This window comes from Phragmites australis, chromosome 23, assembly GCF_958298935.1.
Source record: "Phragmites australis chromosome 23, lpPhrAust1.1, whole genome shotgun sequence".
In the NCBI taxonomy this organism is placed as follows: Eukaryota; Viridiplantae; Streptophyta; class Magnoliopsida; order Poales; family Poaceae; genus Phragmites; species Phragmites australis.
In genome coordinates, this window is record NC_084943.1 from 3,768,538 (window position 1) to 3,788,543 (window position 20,006).

At 41.2% G+C, this 20,006-nt stretch overlaps 2 protein-coding genes across 2 annotated transcripts; one reads left to right on the forward strand and one right to left on the reverse strand.

The window, feature by feature from the left end:
- Positions 1-2,009: 2,009 nt before the first annotated feature.
- LOC133905678 (uncharacterized) lies at positions 2,010-9,751 on the reverse strand. Its single transcript, XM_062347443.1, has 3 exons — positions 9,646-9,751; positions 2,258-2,944; positions 2,010-2,162 (listed from the first exon to the last, which is right to left on the reverse strand). The coding sequence occupies exons 1-3, from the start codon at positions 9,749-9,751 to the stop codon at positions 2,146-2,148; spliced, it is 810 nt and encodes a 269-aa protein (XP_062203427.1). The 3' UTR covers positions 2,010-2,145.
- A 7,226-nt stretch (positions 9,752-16,977) lies between these two features.
- LOC133905703 (myb-related protein 330-like) lies at positions 16,978-18,327 on the forward strand. The gene is made up of 2 exons (XM_062347463.1): positions 16,978-17,331; positions 17,444-18,327. The coding sequence occupies exons 1-2, from the start codon at positions 17,069-17,071 to the stop codon at positions 17,796-17,798; spliced, it is 618 nt and encodes a 205-aa protein (XP_062203447.1). The 5' UTR covers positions 16,978-17,068; the 3' UTR covers positions 17,799-18,327.
- Positions 18,328-20,006: the final 1,679 nt, after the last annotated feature.

Consider the following 20,006-nt stretch of genomic DNA (forward strand, 5'->3'; position numbering starts at 1 on the left):
CTATCTCTATAGATCTTTATGCCCAATATGTATGCTGCCTCTCCTAAATCTTTCATTGAAAAACTCTTTTGCAATGAAGATTTGACAGCATCGAGCATTGGAATATTATTTCCGATCAATAATATGTCATCCACATATAAGACCAGAAACACAAGTGCGCTCCCACTAGTCTTTTTGTAAACACAAGGCTCTTCTTCATTCTTGATGAAACCAAACCCTTTGATCACTTCATCAAAACGAAGATTCCAACTCCGAGAAGCTTGCTTTAGTCCATAGATGGACTTTTGCAGCTTGCAAATCTTCCCAGCATTTTTCGGATTAACAAAACCTTCAGGCTGTGTCATGTACACATCCTCACTTAGGTTTCCATTAAGGAAAGTCGTTTTGACATCCATTTGCCATATCTCGTAGTCGAAATATGCAGCAATTGCTAGGAGAATCCGAATAGACTTTAGCATTGCGACGGGCAAAAACGTTTCATCATAATCAACACCTTGAATTTGCCTGAAACCTTTCGCCACCAATCGTGCCTTATAGATGTGAACATTTCCATCAACGTCTATCTTTTTCTTAAAAACCCATTTACACTCGATAGTTTTCACACCATCAGGTGGATCGACCAAGTTCCAAACTTGGTTTTCTCGCATGGATTCTAACTCGGATCTCATGGCTCCAAGCCATTTTTCGGAGTCTGGTCCCACCATTGCTTCCGAGTAAGTCTTAGGTTCATCATTGTCCAACAATAATATGTCGCGCTGCCCCGTGGTTAGGAACATAAACCGCTCGGGTGCACGACTGAACCTTTCCGACCGACGTGGGGCTGGTGTCTCGACAACAGGTTCTGCAACATCTTGCATACCGAGTTGTGGTTCAATAGGAGCTGAAACACTTTCAAGTGGTTCCCGAATTTCTTCGAGTTGCACCGTGCTCCCACTAACTCTCTTCGCGAGAAACTCTTTCTCAAGAAAGACACCATTCCGGGCGACAAACACTTTGCCTTCTTCCCGGTTATAGAAATAATATCCTTTGGTTTCCCTAGGATACCCCACAAAGAAGCATTTATCAGATTTGGGAGTGAGCTTATCAGACGACAAACGTTTTACATAAGTCTCACAACCCCATATCTTAAGGAAAGACAATCCGGGACGCTTCCCGGTCCATATCTCATATGGTGTCCTCTCTACAGCCTTAGATGGAACCCTGTTTAACGTGAAAGCAGCAGTTTCTAGAGCGTATCCCCAGAAGGACAATGGAAGATCAGATTGGCTCATCATCGACCGGACCATGTCTAACAAAGTTCGGTTCCTCCGCTCGGACACCCCATTCCATTGTGGCGTACCCGGTGGAGTCAATTGTGGAACGATTCCACATTGCCTTAGATGATCACCAAATTCATGGCTCAAATATTCACCTCCACGATCTGATCGCAGAAATTTAATTGTCCTGCCTATATGATTTTGTACTTCATTCTGGAACTCCTTGAACTTTTCAAAAGATTCAGACTTGTGCCTCATTAGGTAGATGTAACCATATCTACTAAAGTCATCGGTGAAAGTAATGAAATACTGAAAACCACCTCTAGCTGTAGAACTCATCGGTCCACATACATCTGTATGTACTAGGGCCAATAATTCATTTGTCCTCTCACTTCGACCAGTGAAAGGCGTCTTAGTCATCTTGCCAAGTAAACAAGACTCGCATGTATCAAATGATTCGAAATCAAATGAATGTAGAAGACCATCTTTATGGAGCTTCTGCATACGCTTCTCATTTATATGACCTAATCGACAATGCCAAACAAAAGTGGGATTCAAATCATTAAGCCGAGGCTTCTTTGTATCAATGTTATAGATAGTTATATCCTCAAGATCCAATATATATAATCCATTTACTAATGGACAATTACCATAGAGCATACCATTCAAAAATATCGAACAACACTTGTTCTTTATTATGAATTCATAACCATCTTCTTCCAAACATGAGGAAGAGATAATGTTTTTGCCCAAGGCAGGAATATAATAACAATTATTTAATTCCAAAACTAATCCTGAGGGTAGCGATAAGGAGTAAACGCCAACGGCCAACGCAGCAACTTTTGCACCATTACCGACGCGAGCATCCAATTCGCCTCTTGCACACTTCCTAGTCCTTTTCAGTCCCTGCAACGATTTGCAAGTATGAATCATTGATCCGGTATCAAATACCCATGAATCATCAGGACGAGTAGCAAGATTAATTTCAATAACATTTATACCTGAAGAGGAAGTCTTACTTCCCTTCTTCTTTTTGAGTTCTTCCAAGTACAATTTGCAGTTCCTCCGCCAATGACCAGTCTTATGGCAGTGGTGGCAAGTGTCAGAAGCGGCAGGGCTAGCCTTGGGCTTTCCAACAGGTTTAGGCTTAGAACTCGAGATCTCATCCGAAGTTTTAGCCTTGCCCTTGCGCTTTCTCTTCTTGCTATCCTTTTGAACCATCATCACATGACTAGAGCTCTTCTTAATGCTTTCCTCAGCAGTTTTTAGCATCCCATGCAATTCAGCCATGCTTTTCTCCATGCTGTTCATATGAAAGTTCAAAATGAACGGCTCGAAGCTCGCAGGGAGCGACTGGAGAATTACATCCGTAGCCAACTCAGGGCTAAGGGGAAAACCAAGTTTTTCCAGGCTCTCAATGTAACCAATCATTTTGATCACATGAGGACTGACTGGACTGCCTTCTGTTAACCTACACGCAAACAAGGACTTTGAGGTGTTGTACCTCTCGGCCCGAGCTTGGTTCTCAAACATGCCTCGGAGTCCCACAATCATATCATGGGCATCCCTGTTCTCATATTGCTTCTGAAGCTCAGAGGACATACAGGCAAGCATGAGGCAGCTAACATCCAGTGAATCATTGGTGTGCTTCTCATAAGCCCTCTGATCCGCAGCAGGAGCATTATCAGCTGGTTCATCAGGATAGGGGACCTCTAGAACATATTCCTTTTTCTCTTGTTTGAGAACAATTCTCAGATTTCTATACCAATCAATAAAGTTTGTTCCAGAAAGCTTCTCTTTTTCAAGAATCGATCGCAAATTAAAACTGGAAGTGTTACTAGCGGCCGGTGCCATAATCTACAACAGAAAATGCAGGTTCAGCACTATGCCTATGTGAATCTTCTATTAAACAATTTAACAAAAGATACTCCACTATATGTGTTTTCCCTCTAACAACATATAGAGGATCAAGATCCATATTCAACTAAGTTCTAGTGAGCTTTGGCATCACTGCTAGAAACTTAGTGACATAGGTAAGCAACGCCTTGCTAATCACATCCCTATGTGACTCTTGTTTGCTGGGTGGCATCGAATGCCCCGGCGCCCAACACCATGCCCCAAAGCCCAAAACCGTTTTGATAGCTTTATCAAGTAAACCAATACTATGCGTGTGGATGTCCGACATCCACTCTAACTGGTTAAGATAAATGATGGCACCCTGCTTTGGCAGACCTACCACACAATGATCAAAACCTTTGTAGGTGCAGCTATTGGAAGGGCATCAATTACTCTTAATTTTTCTGAGGGAAACTACTCTATCATGAAAATCATATCCACCACATATAAAACATGAAAGAATAGTATGACAGGAACATAAAAACATCACAGGCAATCATATTAACTGTGACATAGTATGGCCCCTTCACATGGTGATCTTCATCGCCACGGTTCCTGTCCTTCGGGTCATCATGCTTCAAATCTCCATGATCTTGTTCTAGTCTATTACACCTAATAGCACTAGATAAATTACATGAGAAGAAGCATCACAAGTCGACACGCAGGCCGTTATACAATAACATGACAGCCTTGGGCTGCAATTAACCATGACACGCAGGCCATGAAAAATTACACACATGCATCACATATCACAAGGCCATACCAGTCACAACATTCTCTGCAAAAATGAGTTAAGCGTAGAATCGAATTCTAATGTCGTGATGGGATCATGTTATTACAACAATCTATGAAATCGCTATGAAAATCTCATCGGATCGATCGTATCGAACCAATTCCGAGTCATTCATAATGCCTCAATTTCCATTAGATCAATCCCATTGATCATCGCGTGAGGTTTTTCCAGAAACGATGACAGCACACACGACCTCGATCTGCTGTTCTCCCGACCATGTCGCGATGCACGCAGTTAGCCCCGATGGTGATTCCAGCCGGTAGAGGCAAGTCGCACGCAAAACCAGGTGGGAGATCGAGCTAATCTTTTTGGCTATGTGGTTTCATCGACTGGCATCTCATCCGATCTCTAATTCACCAAACCAACCGTGCATTGATCAATCCATCATATGAACTGATCAAAAACAATAGATCTAATCTATTTCTATCACATATCTTCTATATGTGACTGATCCAGATTGAAAACTACGCAGGATGGCTCTGATGCCACTGAAGGGTTACGGGTAGGCTACGCTAGCACAAAATAAATTTTCTCTACTGCATTCAACCAGGAAGCCATGCGAGTAGGGGATCATGAATCGTTACCACTTGACGAGCAGTGCAGCGGAAGAAGAGTTGGAGCAGACCAATCCAATGTCGTGCGCGTCAAATAGTCGATCGTCAACCTCGTCCGAGCACGTCCCGAGCACCTTCCGAGTACTCGCGGGTACGTCCTGAGTACTCCCGAGCAGATCAGCACCGCAATAGTAGCAGCGCCTCTACGGTATCCACACGTACAAGGATGGAATCGCCGTGCGCCGGTGTGCTAGCACCGCTCGCCCGGCTAGGGTTTCGAAGGGAGTTCGGGAATAGGAGGCGGCCAGGGTTTCTGAAAAACTCAATGCGCCTTGGCCCCTGCCTATTCTTATATAGAGCACGCTAATGGGCCTTTAATCAACATTAAAGCCCATTATGACTCTAAACCCTAATGATCCTTTAATCAACATTAAAGCCCATTAGCAGATCCAATCCGCAAACTCGATCGCCTCTAGGGCATATTACCAACATCTCGATGGTGCTCGCTTCTTGAGCGGTGGACTTCTTCGAGGCGATGGCTGAGGAGGTGGACTTCTTCTAGGATATGGCTGAAGAGAGGGAGATCTATGAGGCGACGACGGCCTGGGGTGTAGTGGAGAGTAGAGCTTCTCAGGAGTTGTCCCTCATGGAAACACTATATAGGCCTTCTTGCACGACGGGATGAAGTTGATCCAAAGCACCGGCTCTGGCTGCCTGATGGGCACCTCCTATGCCGGGAGTGCCACCTACCATCCCTCGTTCGAATACCCATGCAGACACAGGTTCTCCTTCTCTACCCAAACCTAAACCAAACCGCATCAACTCGCACCCAAATTGAATTGAAGACCACATCAAGGAGAGATCGCGCAGGGAATGGAGAGGGGGCTCACCTAGATCGCACTATGCGTAGAACTCCTCGACGTCTGCCAAGTGGAGTTGTGGTTAGGGTTAGGGTTTAGTGCTCAAGGGGGTGGCAGCGGGAAGTAGGACTGGTGTGCGTGTACCATGGGTGAGGGCACGGAGGATGGCGGAGCGACGGGCATGGAAATCCTTGAAGATCTTGAGCGATGTTGGCCATGGGAGAGGGGGTGTGGTGGGGGAGGGCAAGATGGGATCTGAGGCAAGGCGAGGTGGGGAGGGATGCGTGCGCAAGTGAGCTGGCAGCGGTAGTGGTAGGCATAGGGCGAGCCCTAAGGTTGCCCACCCACGCAGGCATGGGCTAGCCTGGGCTGGAAAGGCCGCCTAGGCCACGGCCCAGACTACCTGGGTCCTTCCATATTCACATTAGTGACAGGTGTTCTTAACACATGTCACTAATGACTTTCACATTAATGACGGTCGGGTGCTATTATCACCCGTCACTAACGAGTGATCTCTCTATAACCCATCACTAATGACCGTATCATTAGTGACGTGTTGTGAAGTGATTTGTCACTGTTATCATTAATAACGGGTGATGTCTAGACCCTTTACTAATGAGCTATCATAAGTGATGGGTCCCAACCCGAGATCACATTAGTGATGGGTCCTCATAGGACCCGTCACTAATAGGATATTAGTGATGCGTACTGAGCAGCCATCACTAATGACGTGTCTCCTTTGTTGGTTTCTTAAATAGTGAGATTATATCTGTTTAAACCCGTCTGTGAGTACTAAAAGTCACAGACGAGTTTTGTTTGAAACCATCTGTGTTAATTGTCACAGATGATTTTTTAAAACCATCTGTGTCTCCCTTTAGACATGAAGCAAATTTGCTTATAGGGGGAGAGTCACATAGATACACACTTTATGATTATCAAATTAAACACATTGACGTATTGTTTAGAACATCGATTACACATTGTTCATAATATCATCACATATTGTTCAGAACATAAAACACATGCATTTACATATCACAAAGGTTAAGAATAACACACAGATGCAAATTACACATTGTTCATAACACATAAACCTAGCTAGCTATACATCATTGCTAAATCGACGCCATATTCTAAAAGGATGAAATGATTGACATCATGGTGAGCCGTCTTCCAAAAAGATGAAAAGTGATCGATAAACTTAGGTCGATCGATGCCGTCTTTCAAAAAGATGAGATGACAGACATCATCTCAGCCTCATGTGTTTCAGCACAATGTCAACTCAAGCATCATTTTCAATTAGCAGCTCACAGTCATCCAGATCTGGCTTCACCTTGACTATCTCACGCATGAGCCAGAACCAAAATACATTGCTGCCAAACCGCTAACCATGGTTCAGCAAGAAATAGGCATTCAAGTGTGTCTTGCAATTGATGAAAATGTCTCCATTCTGAAGAATAGTAATGGAGAAATTTCCATCCGGTAGAACAGAATGGAGAACGCGGTTGACAGCATACACATGATTGATAGAGGGGGGCTTCACAACAACGAAGAAGACAAAGACCACCGAGCCGAAGTCAACGCCTAGCATCCGCACCGTCGAAGCCACCGTAGGGACAACCCTATCCTGCCACCTCCTGATTGCAGTGAATTGCGCTATTGCAGATCTATAATGGAAACAAGGTTGTGCTATCAGTTGCAGAGATCGAAACAATGAAAACCTAACAATCTCTAACTAAACCACGAAGGGAATCATATAATACTCACTTTGGTGCAGTAAAAGGGATTTGGCCCCCACTGAGATCTCGCTTCTCTAACACTGATGGTGAATGAGAACGCTTCTCAGTGTACTGAAACACTTGGATATACCGAGTGAGGAAGAAGAACACTTCTTGTCATTTTATATTGAGGGGAGACAAGATGTTGTGTGGGGGGGGGGGGAGCCAAAAGAGCCTGGGGAGACGAACGGTCAAATTTGAAAACGTTCGCGAGCCTTTAAATACAGACGGGTGTTTATAAAATCCATTTGTGTCTACCGAATAGACACAGATGGATCTTACAAGATACTGTCTGTAATAATGTCACAGATAATTTTTTCTAAAAATTATCTGCATTTGTATGATAGAAACAGATGGATTTATAAAAATTGTATGTGAGCTCATTCACACATAGACACATGTCTTGTTACAGTGTCTGAGGATATTTTTCTGTGACGGTCCTAAGAAACCGTATGTGACATGCCGTTTGCTTTAAATGATTCTGTGGTAGTGAGATTAGGGTATGCAGTTAGATAATATCTGAAAATCGCATGTTTCGTGAATCTGTTAAACAATGCCTTTAAGTGTAACATCCTGCATTATCATTTCTTAGTGTTCTTTAAGAGTAACACGTGTGTTTTTGTTGTTATGTGTAATTTTTTATGTTAAATGGATTGGAACCAATTTTTAGGAAATCAAGTCAATTTTTTTTTAATTTGTCCAGTAAATCTCTGGTAAATCCAATACCTCCAAGAAATCAGATTTACCTACGCTAAATTTTATTTAGCAGTAAGGTTTTCCTGCTGCCTACACCTCTGTTTGGGTCTCAGTGCTAGCTGCAGCCATGCATAGGGCAGCCTTCTTGCTGTATGTCTTGACCCGGTCAACTGCTAGCAACCACCATGAGCCAAGAAGGGTAATTACTCTTTCTCTAGACAATTCCGTTCTTCATTCTTGTAGTGACATCATGGAGGTTAGAAAAAGATCTCACATATCAACATATCAACTTTGGAGACATAAAGGATCGGGTGAAGGTTAAAACCCTTGAACTTTTTATGTTTACTTTTTGGATTATGTTCTTGTTATTCTTCCTTTACAGGCATAGCAATAGCAACTTAAAGATACTCCCACTTATCAAGGAATTTGCATGGAGAGCAGGAAAACTATGGGAACGGATTGTTAGTTCGCTGCCATATGCTTTTACCGCCTTTCGATTCAGCCTGTGACTCAATAAGCTACAGATCAAATGATTTTCATTACCCTATTTTGATTTTCCTTTCTTCTTTCACTCCTCCCATGCATCTCTTCTTTCTGCTGTAACCTGTAAATTAACTACCTTTACTTTGCAAATGAAATGAACAGCTCTCCAATTTCTTTTGGAAAAAATAGTTATGTGCATTCCTGTCGCAAAATAGAGAATTAGCATAGTTAAGTACTACAAATAGACTTTTCAAAGAGGAGTGACAAAAGAATCGCAATAGATGTTGAAAGTTGAATTGTTATCATTTCTGTCGGACATTGATGTAACACATGTGGTCCACAGCAACAACTCAATCTGTCCCTCAAGAATTACACCGCTTCCAATCTTCTTCGGTTATTTTTTTATGCCTCTGTGCTCCTCAAAAGAAGGCAAGAGTCGTCGCCCTCATCGCCAAAGGATTCGCATGCCACGACTTCTACCAACTCCAATGCTTCGGTTTGACAAACTCATAGCCTTCCAAATGACTAAATGCAATAGATTGTTCTACTCCTGGACAATGTGATCAACACAGGAGATAATAATCATCTGAAAAATCTCAAGGTCCCGCCTGCAAGAGAAATTTAGTTTCTATACATAGAACGGCTCTGACACACTGCTGAAAAGTTGGCACCAAAGTTACCAATGTCGAGTCATCTCTATTTTTTTCAGCTGGTTCATATTCGTGCTGTTCCATGCATTGACCGAGTAGCAAACTTCACCTCTGAAAGGCATCAACCGTTGTCATCGTGATATATTTATTACATTTTTGTTGTTGCTAGTAGTACAAGTTATAAGCTTAATTTGATCGTTTTTCTTGATATCTAAGATGAATTAATCAGCTGAGTCTCAAGAACATGTATATCCAAGTGAATCGTCGCTGCAAGAAAAGCATTAGAAATGAGAATAGTCAGTCTCATAGAAATGTCGCAGCAGAGGGTACAGGTTGATAGATTTTTTTTAGGAGCACCTGCATGCCGCCAGGGTTTTATTTACCAGTAGCAGAAATTTATCAGGCTCACCGATAAACAGGATTTTCGGATTTATCGAGGGCAATAGTTAAAATTTTTGGTCAAAATTCAGAAAAAAATAGCTCAATTTCTCAAAAAATAACACCGATTGTCTCTAAATTATTTAACATAAAAAACTACACATAATAATATAGAAATGGTAGAGTATCACATTTTCATAGCACATATTAATATTTGAAAAAAATAAAAAATGCTCTTCATGGAAACTACATTACCGATTCAAAGATACAATGGTAATGCTCTACTGGTGTATCGCTTTACCTTGTTTGGTGACCACCTTAACACCGGTATCCTTCGTTGTGCTCCTACTGGCGGCGTCACTGGACGACACGTCGACGATGCCCTTGGCCCTGCCATGGTGCGCCATATCTCCCTCTATCGAAGTTGCAGTAGCATGCACTGGAGGACGCACACACACATCATCACTCTCGTCCTCCGTCGCTATCCCGCAACCACATGCCTGAACCGCCGTTCGCTGTTCAGGAGCATCGTGGTGTGTCCACTTGAGGGGCAAGAGAACGGAGGGGGAGAGGGCTGGCCGCACTAGTTCTGCTAGGGAAGAGGGTGGACGGTGCAGATCAGGCCAAGCGCGGCCGTGGAGAAGACATGGTGGCGGCGGCACTCTACTGCTAGGGAACCATCGAAAGAGAGGAAATTAGATTTAGGGTTAGGCGGGGTTAGCGGGTGATTTTTGTCCAGCTCGGGTGGCATGCGGGAATTGAAAAAACGAAAATTTTGGATGGTAAATACCAAGCCCCACCGGTAAAACGACGATATAGGAAACGCCCATAATTTTTTCCCTCCATGCCGCTGGCGCGTGCCTAGCTACGTACCTACCTACCGCGCGCGCGCTCCATGGATTCATCAGGGAGAAGTAGTAGGTGCAGGCCTCATCATCAGCACCATGCACCTCACCTACCACATCTTCATCAACAGAGCATGCAGAACCGCTCCGCTGACGATGTTGTGTCGTTTGGTCTGCAGGGGTTGGCTGGTCGTCATGCATGACTCCCATTTACGTGGCTGCGGCACCCATCCATCCTGGTAGTTTGATGGGTCCATTCATGTATCCACTCCCAACGTTAATTTCATAGACATTGTTTATGTGTCCATCTAAATAAAATAATAATAATAATAAGTAATTTATTGATGAAAAAGAATAAACTTGTTTTTTATAGAAGAAACTAGCTATTTGAGTAATCTTAGGTGATTGTAAGACAATTAATTGATTTGGGAGACATTAAGTAACTAGCAAGATACATGCAACTATTAGAAATTTGTTTCTTAACATTAATTTCTTACTCTTTCTTCTTTTAGACATAATATAAGAAACAAAGTATTGTGAGTGGCCTTACGATACCTACCAAACTTGCAAGCGCATCGTTGTTGTTTGTGACTTTTTCCATAGTTTTCAATACATTAATTTTTTGCAGTTTGCATTGCAAGTACTGCTGCTACCACATCAGAAAAGTACAACGTTTACATAAGTGTTATTTGTCAACAACCAATGTCTGGCCACCAATTCCAACTTCCATCTGTGGTTCATAATAACCAATATACTTCCTTCCCTCTGCTTACTCTATCTGAAGCATTCACCAGAAGTGCTTAGTGCAAGAATTTAATTTGAACTAGATTAGTTCTTCACATATTTTGAATCTATGGATTATAAATGTTAATATCTTATGTATGGAGATATCCTTATTGTGCTCCTAAGAAGTAATTAAAAAAGAATAATATACTACCTTGTGGCAAACATGCACTCACCTCAGAAAATTAAGCAAGGTGGCCATTATATTTCTTCAAGAATTAATGGAAGTTGGACATATTTCATGATTAATACAAAGGTAAATGAACAAACGGCATACCAACTCTGGCAGGCAGCGCACAATGCAATATTATTTCTTGCATTTTTCGCGGCTTTCCGTCCCTACAAGACTGCTCCAATTCGGCATGCAAGTTTGTTCTTAAAAAAGGGGAAGAAGTTAGGGCAGGCAAGGGCTACCAACCAAAAAGACCCCTGATAAATTAATATTGAAAGGTTGCTAATATAACTAATATATCTGAGGTATGCAAATTAATTATATTATATATATTCCGATGCCAAAGAATATTTCCTTCCTGCTGAGATAGGTACAGTTAAAAAGAATAGTCGACAGTAGTACACAAAAGGGACTCCCACAATTTCGATTATTTAAAGGGTATGGTAGTTCACCCAACGAAATTTGATTCTTAAATCGCTTACCAGTTGCCGGCTGGTTTCTTAATCATTTCGTAACAATATAAGCGCTCGGTATTGGGCTTCTGCAATCTTAAAAGGAGTTAGTGCTGTTCTTGTGACGTAATGTGATCATGAAGAAAGGGAAAAAGAGAGCATTATAGACAATGGTTAGTAAACATGCACTTTTGGTAATGTTGATGTAGGTAACAAAAATTAGGTGTTTTAATTTTCTTCTTTTTAAGGCAAAATTGAATACTTGAAACATGACTGAAAAAAATGTTAATTTGGTAATTAGGATAACATTTGGGGAATCGAAATAACACTACTAGAGAAATGATTTGTATATACGGTTCGGAAACCCGTGCGAGACGCTTTTTCAAATTGCTTGTGAAAAAGAGTCTATACAAATTAGATTTGTACAGTTGAGTTTTGAACCGTCTTACCAAATATTTGTACAAACGGCTCGTGACTCGAGCCGTATGTACTAGGGGAATATCACAGACGGCTCGCAAGTAGAGCCCTCTGTGAATTTGGTTCAATACAGACAGCTCCAGTGTTGAGTCGTTTGTGAAGTAGTAACAATACAAACAACTCCTATTTCGATCCATCTGTACTATAGGACGGTTGTAGGCTTAGAACCATCTGTACATTCATTTATACAGTACTAAATTTATATAATATTTAATGTGTTCACAACAGATCATACACAGATCATTCAACAACAGATTCACAATGCATTCACATTAGATCATTCAACAACAGATTCACATCAGATCAAACATCTTTATTCAATATCACGAAGTCATACACATATCATGCAAAGTCGTTATGAAACTCACAAAGTCATACACAGTCATTTATATAAAGTCACAAAGTCATACACTACAATTACACTAAGTCATTTATATTAAAATGCATTTTTCATCGTCATGCCTAACTATTTTTAAATGGTCTCGGTAGTTGTAAGGTAGAAGAATAAGGTCCTTCCATCCACAGAGAGCATCATGGTCTCCGCGATGTATTTCTCGACCTCCCCCGGAGACCAAGTGATCGTTAACCCACATACGACATGTGGATCGAGGAATCCAATTCTTATATTCTCTCTCATGGCTTCTTGAATCATATATCTACACATAAGAGTAATGTAGATGAATGAGTGTACAATGAGTTAGGTGGTTCATTAAGCAGAGACCTCGATTAATAACACTTACAATGTCCAGCATCTCATTAGACTGATGTCCAGCATGTCACAACAGTAGAGGAGAAATAAATCCTCAAAGGTCACGAGGAAGGTTCTAGCTAGTTTCAAGAAATGTTGCCGCTGATACTTAGTGCTCAAACCATGAGGAGAAAAGTGTTTCTCCTCATTGATCCTCTTCATATATAGGTCGTGCAGAATCATACTTGCCTAGCCCAATTGCTCTAACGCATTATTGCTTAGTAACGGCTGGCCTGTCACATAGGTGTTTGATAGAGGTTCTTCTTCCACCTCCTTACTCTTGTCCAACTCTTTGGCGAATTGTTGGCTAGATTTGTTGGAAAATTGTTGTTGCTCATATGGTGCAGGAAAAGATTTGGCCTTTCGTGGAGCACGACGAAAAGAGAAGTTGCTGCCGTCGCGTACTGAAGACATAGGCAACCACATACTCGCGGTACCATCTAAGCAATGATGGTCACGCCATGTCTACTTGTTTACTCTGGCTCAAAAGGTTTCGTAGTGTAGGTAAATCATTGATCGTGCAGAACAACATGGCGCGTTTCGTGAAATTCTCTCTTTTGTATGCATCCCATACTTGTGACCCTTCGTTCCATAATATTTTCAGATCTTTTATCAATAGTCTTAGGTATACATCAATATCGTTCCCAGGTTATTTTGGGTCTTGGATAAGCAATGACATCATCAAGTACTTCCGCTTCAGACATAGCTAAGGAGGTAAGTTGTAAATACTGAGAACAACTGGCCAAGTGTTGTGCATGCTGCTCATGTTCCCAAAGAATTCATCATGTTCGTGCTTAAAGCAAACCTTATATTCCTTGGTTCTACACCAAATCGTCAAAGATTGTATCAATGTTTCTCCATTGGGGAGAATCGGTATGGTGTCTTAGCTTTCCATCTTGCTTGTGTCCCTCTAAGTTTCAGAATAACAATTTAGCCTCTTTTTGAGTCACAAACAAACACTTAAGATGAGAAATTATAGGCAGATACCATACCACCTTAGCAAAAACTCCTTTCTTCACCTCACCATTGTCTGATTGACTCTTACACTTGTATCAAGATGCTTTGCACACTGGACATGAATGAAAGTCTGATAGATCATAACGGTAGAGGATACAGTCATTTGGACATGCATGTATCATTTCTACATCCATCCCCAATGGATAAAGAATCTGCTTTGCTACGTATGTGCTTTTGGGCAGCTCTCACTACTATAGAAATAGGCTTATATGTCGGCCTATCACTGCCGGTTCCTTACACGTCAGCAGTGATGGAGTATCATTGCCGGTTTGTATCGAAGACCAACACTAAAAGACCATTCAAAAAGAACCAGTATTGAAACTTGATTATCACTACCGGCTCTAGCCACGAATCGATAGTGATAATATCACTGTTGGTTCGTGTTATGAACCTATAGTGAAACCTTGACTATCATTGCCGGCTCTAGCCATAAACCAACAGTGTCACTATAGGCCCTGGTACCTGCAGTGAAGGAGTTATCACTGCCAGCTAAAGGCTTCAATTTAAGCAATTCAAGCATATGTGACACCTTTGTGTATTCTGGTTTGCATCCAGGGAACAACGGTTTTTTTGAATTCTCAATCAAGCACATGAATTTGTTAAAGTCTCTCTAAGTACTCAAGTTCACATCTGCATCGCACACCATCTGATCCAACCTATCATCGCCATCTACACATCCACAATCATCATCATCATTTGCATCAAATTCCTCATCATCTTCTATTCTTACATCGACTTTGAGTTCTTCGATGACACCAACATCTTCGTGTAACACATTCTACTCTTTACCATGTTTAGTCTAACACGTGTAGTCCGGTTTGAAGCCCCTAATAATCAAGTACACTTGAATCTGTATGGCTATGTTCTGTCTAAAAAAGGATATTTTGTTTCTACAATCACAATAAGGATAATATATAAATTTAACACCCTTCTTCAAACGATCCTCCTCAGCAGCTGCCAGAAAAATCATCACACCATTGAGTTACCATTAGTTTGTACGAGAACCGTACATCCAACCACTATCCATCTAAAATGTACAAAGTAAATTAATATCGAATCAACCTAATAAAAAAGAGCGACTAAGCTTTTCGTCAAAAAAAAAATGGAGCTACATGCATGCATGGACCATACAAATGATAATTAATCCAAAAATAATTAATGGTTACCATTATATTATATACATGTATACCTAAAATAAGGGCTAACATTAAATCAAAACTTATTGTTAAATACTATATAGTTATTGATAATTTTATATTTATATACCAAAAATCTAAAATTTATGTAGAACAATAAATTAAAGCTAGCCATTTATAGTAACACATAATTAAACCTTGATCTATATTTTGAGCATCACTATATCTAGAACAACTAATATATTCTAGATCATCATGAAAAAAAAATCTAAACCTAGATGTAGATATAGTTGATCTCTCAAGACAAAATTAGAACACAAATCTACATCATCTAATGAATAGAACAATATTATGTCATCATAAAAAATATCTAGATCTAGATCTAGATCTTGCTAGCTCTCCAAACTGAATCTAGACCACCTAAACCAAATTAGAACATAATGCTTACCTTGGAGTAATAAACGCCAATGAATCTTCAAGTTTTCACTGAAATCTAAAAATTTTTTGGTCAAAATCGTTGGCCTCTTCCTACAAAAGTTGTGCATTATTCTTCACTGTTCGGCACTATTCTGCTTCGATCTGAAGGTAGGGAATGATGCACTATTTTAACATTACAGACGACTTCATGTTTGGAGCCATCTGTACTAAAGTGTCCTATCTCCCACCAGTCATTTTCTCAGATGCCTCATAATTATCGCCGTATGTACTATGTTATAGATGGGTCATGTTTGGCACCGTTTGTGATATTTATTTTATTACAAACGGCTCCAAATACGAGCTATCGATATTAATTTTACGGATGGTTCCTGTTTGGAGCCTTTTGTGATAAATATTTTATCACAGACAGCTTAAAATACGATCCGTCTGTATTAATATTACAGATAGTTTCAAATGTGAACTGTCTGTACTAAAAGCGTCCCATCACTATTGGACGCGTCTCATCATATTTGCAGACAGTTCATATTTAGAACTGTCTGTGATAATCTTTGTACCGGCTTCATGGCTCTATAGAACCGTCTGTATAGGAATGTCTCACTAAATCATTTCTGTAGTATTGTAGGGACCAAACATATTTGGAAGGAAACATTATATAGGGATTTTCTATGTTTATGCATGAAGTTTTACAACAAACGAGACAGTGCACTTAGTAGGGCTTCTACTTCTCTCGTGCTAAATTTATAATTTTTTGTTTTAATTTGTACTAACAATTACGTTGGTGAAATTATGTTGCTTTAGGCTTTTTTCTTTTTGCAAAAATAAATATCTGAAAATGATTGAAAAATGTTAATACGGTAATCAGGATATAGAATGACCTAGCTAACACATATATCAACTTCTCTCATCAAGAAGATAAAGGTCTCCAACAACCTTGACCACTAGCTTCTACAACCTCAATTCCAAATATATGTCTATTTGGATTCGTGCGCACGAATTAAGAGTAGACGCAATACCTCTTTTGCCCACCAATCATTGTCACAAAGAACATGGGTGATATATTTACTCCAATGATATTAGGTTCTATTTATGCATAAGAGCAAGGTACGGAAAGAAAGTAAAAATGTGCATTGAAGTGTTGTTGACGGGTTTACATTTGTGAAATTTGAAGGAAGGGTAAATGGATTTATATTTTGAATAAGAGAAAGTATTGTAATATGAATCTACATATGTGATCTTCATGTGTTTCAATCTAAATATTTAGAAGATAAAAATAGTTGAAGTTTTGAAAGTTCAGCTGTATTAATGTCAAAACGACATGTAATCATACCAGGACGAATATAGGTGAGCCTAGTAAACGAAAAGAGAACAAGAATAAAAACAAAAAAGAAAACTTGGACAGGATTAGACAGGCATGGGCACCGGAGCAGAATTGAGCATGCCCACCAAATCCATGCTAGGCCTTCGCAACCACTCTTTCTGCCTCTCTTCTCATACCTACTCGGTCAAATGTCTCGGAGTGATCCGGGTCAGTGGGCTCCCTTTCTCTCTCCTCCCATATAAAGGTCCCCTCTCTCTGACACACACAACAATCACCACCAGCCCACGCCCACCAGGACACCAGGTCGATCACTAGGTGTTGCGAGAAGCATCAGATCCATGGGGAGGTCGCCGTGCTGCGAGAAGGCGCACACGAACAAGGGCGCCTGGACCAAGGAGGAAGATCAGCGTCTCGTCGCCTACATCAAGGCCCACGGTGAAGGGTGCTGGAGATCGCTCCCGAACGCGGCGGGGCTGCTGCGGTGCGGGAAAAGCTGCAGGCTGCGGTGGATCAACTACCTGCGGCCGGACCTCAAGCGCGGCAACTTCACCGAAGAAGAAGACAAGCTCATCATCAAGCTCCACCAGCTCCTTGGAAACAAGTACGTTACTGATCCATTAAGCTTGTGGGTTATTGGAAATATTAGAGTTGAGTTAATCCTAATTCATATGACATATATGTTATGTTCTTAATGAATTGTTATGGCATCAAAGGTGGTCTCTGATCGCCGGGAGGCTGCCGGGGCGGACGGACAACGAGATCAAGAACTACTGGAACACGCACATCAAGCGCAAGCTCCTCGCCTCCGGCCTCGACCCGAAGACGCACCGACCGCTCAATACCACCGCCACGCCAAGCGCCCGCCACCAGGAACACCTTGCGCACTCCAGCTGCTCGCCGGAGACCAGCGGCGCGGGCCACAGCAGCGACGACGACAGCGCATCCGTGCCACACCTCGGCGGCATTGACCTCAACCTCTCCCTACGCCCGCCGAGCCAACCGTCTTCGCCGCCGCCGCCGAGGCAAGAAGCAGAAGCGACAAGCAGCGCAACCGCAGCGGATGCATGAAGTGCGCCATTAGCACAAAAAAAAGAGAGCTTATGCTAGTCAGTTTTAGAGGACTATCCCAGTCCGTTCCGTAACAGACTAAAAGGTAGCGAGTAGCGAATGTGATAATCGCTTATTATCGTAGTCGGTTCTGCAACGGACTGGAATAATGCTTTTATCACAATCGGATCAAAGATCAGATTATAAATTCACATAAACAATTTATATCACATTCAAATATTAGACCATCCAAAAATCAGACCACACACATAATTCATATTGAGAAACTAAATGAAAAGTGTCTTGATATATATGTGATGAGATATCAACAATAGTTGATTTGTCTTGAACTTAGTTAGCATGTGTTTATGGATGCTTGTTCTTGTTTATAACTAACTCGAGTTGGTGATGTTTGGAATTGACAAATTCTTCTGTATACGTAGAAAAATTACACATCAAAAGTTCTGATATGTTCGTCGGAAGTTCCGGTGTAGACAATGTATACTTTAATTTTTCAGATAAAATTAAAGATCAATGCACCGAAAGATCTAGTGAGTATGGTGGCTACACAAAGAGGGAATCACCGGAGCATTTTTAGTGCTAAAGCAGAAATAAAAACAAACATTAGATGTTCCGATGAAGAATTTTGAGAGCGCCGGAGTATTTTCTATGGAGAGGAGATTTTGGGCGTCAAGTTTGATTATGTTTGCCGGATAGTCCGGTGCTAAGATTGTGAACACCCGAGAATGCACCGGACGTTTTGTTGCGGTGAGGTTATAAAAGGGTGGTTTGGTGGATTGTACATACTGGATTATCCAGTGATGGATATGAGATCACCAAAAAATTTCACTGGACCTTTTCTTGTAAAGAGCAAAATTTTTCTGAAACAGATAGTATTACACTCACCGGATGGTCCGGTGTTCAAGAGCAGAACACACTGGAACATCTAATGTTCACGTTTTTTGCAGGATGTGCTCTGAGTTGAAGTTTTTGATTTTCTACTAACCTGAAGATGTTTTGGAGTGTGGAGAAATGTGTTTTATTTGTTTCAAGGTGTGCAGGTGACGGATGCAACTTAGCGATCGACGACAGGTGATCAGGACTAAGCGGGTGCTTGGTGCCGGACGATTAAGAAGGGCCTGGCGAAGTCAAAGGTGATCATAACTGTACACATAAAGGTCGGCAAAGCATAAAACAGAAGATAAAGATGATATGTTGACCAAGTCAAGCGAAGAGAACGCCGGTGGAAGTGACAAGACGGCTCGAGAGATCGGGAACGGGAGAGACTTACACGCGTCATTATCGGAGTGCTTGTTTCAAGTGGAAGCTAGTCACGCTTTGAGAAGCGTGTTAGATTTTCACAGTTTGGTCTCAAAACTGTGGGAGGATTAGAGGAGTATGTGGCACCATCGTGAAGTTTGCATCAAGCGAAGCTAAGTTATAAAGGAACCACGGCCATCCGATGAATAGAAAAAAAATAGACTAAAATATCTTTGGTGGTAGTAAAAGTATACTACAAGAGAGGGGTATTTAGGGAAAAAACTAGAAAACTTGAAGGTCAAGTTTCCTAGACCTATAAATAGAGGGATAGAGCTATGGGAGAGGATGAACTAGCCATTTGAGCCCCTTGTACCACCCATATGAGAGCATTGTGCTAGAGTTTTAGTGGAAAGGAGGATGAGTGCTTAGCCTATGTAATAGGTGAGAGTTTTGAGAGAAAAATCTTTGTAATCCGTCTAAAATAGGATCGACCTCTTTGAGTAATAAAGTTTATTTTGTTTCATATGCATGAATTCTCCTCCTTCTAGTTTCCCTCTCTTGGTTCCCATTTCCTTGTGTGCAAGTTTTTTCTTTCCGGTTTTGATTTTCATTTTGATTTTTGGGCTGAATTTTCAGCACCTTGTGAGGCCATTCTTCTTATTTCTAGAGACATAAAATTTGCATACACACGCTTATGTGATGGGGTTTTAAATTTCCTTACCTCTAGACAATCAACTTGGAGTGTTTCGTTGCTCGGTGTTCATCTTTTCTTATTTCTTTGCTAGTTGTGATCTTTCGAATGCTAATACACATGGATTAATCTTAAATGGAACATATGGTTCATATATCATCTGTGGAGTCATGTTTCCTTGATTTTCTCTTGTTATAAATTCTTTCGAGTTTTGCTTCTACTTAAATTTTGAGGTGTGTTGGATGATCCAAATAAGAGAAGGCCATCGATTTCGTAAT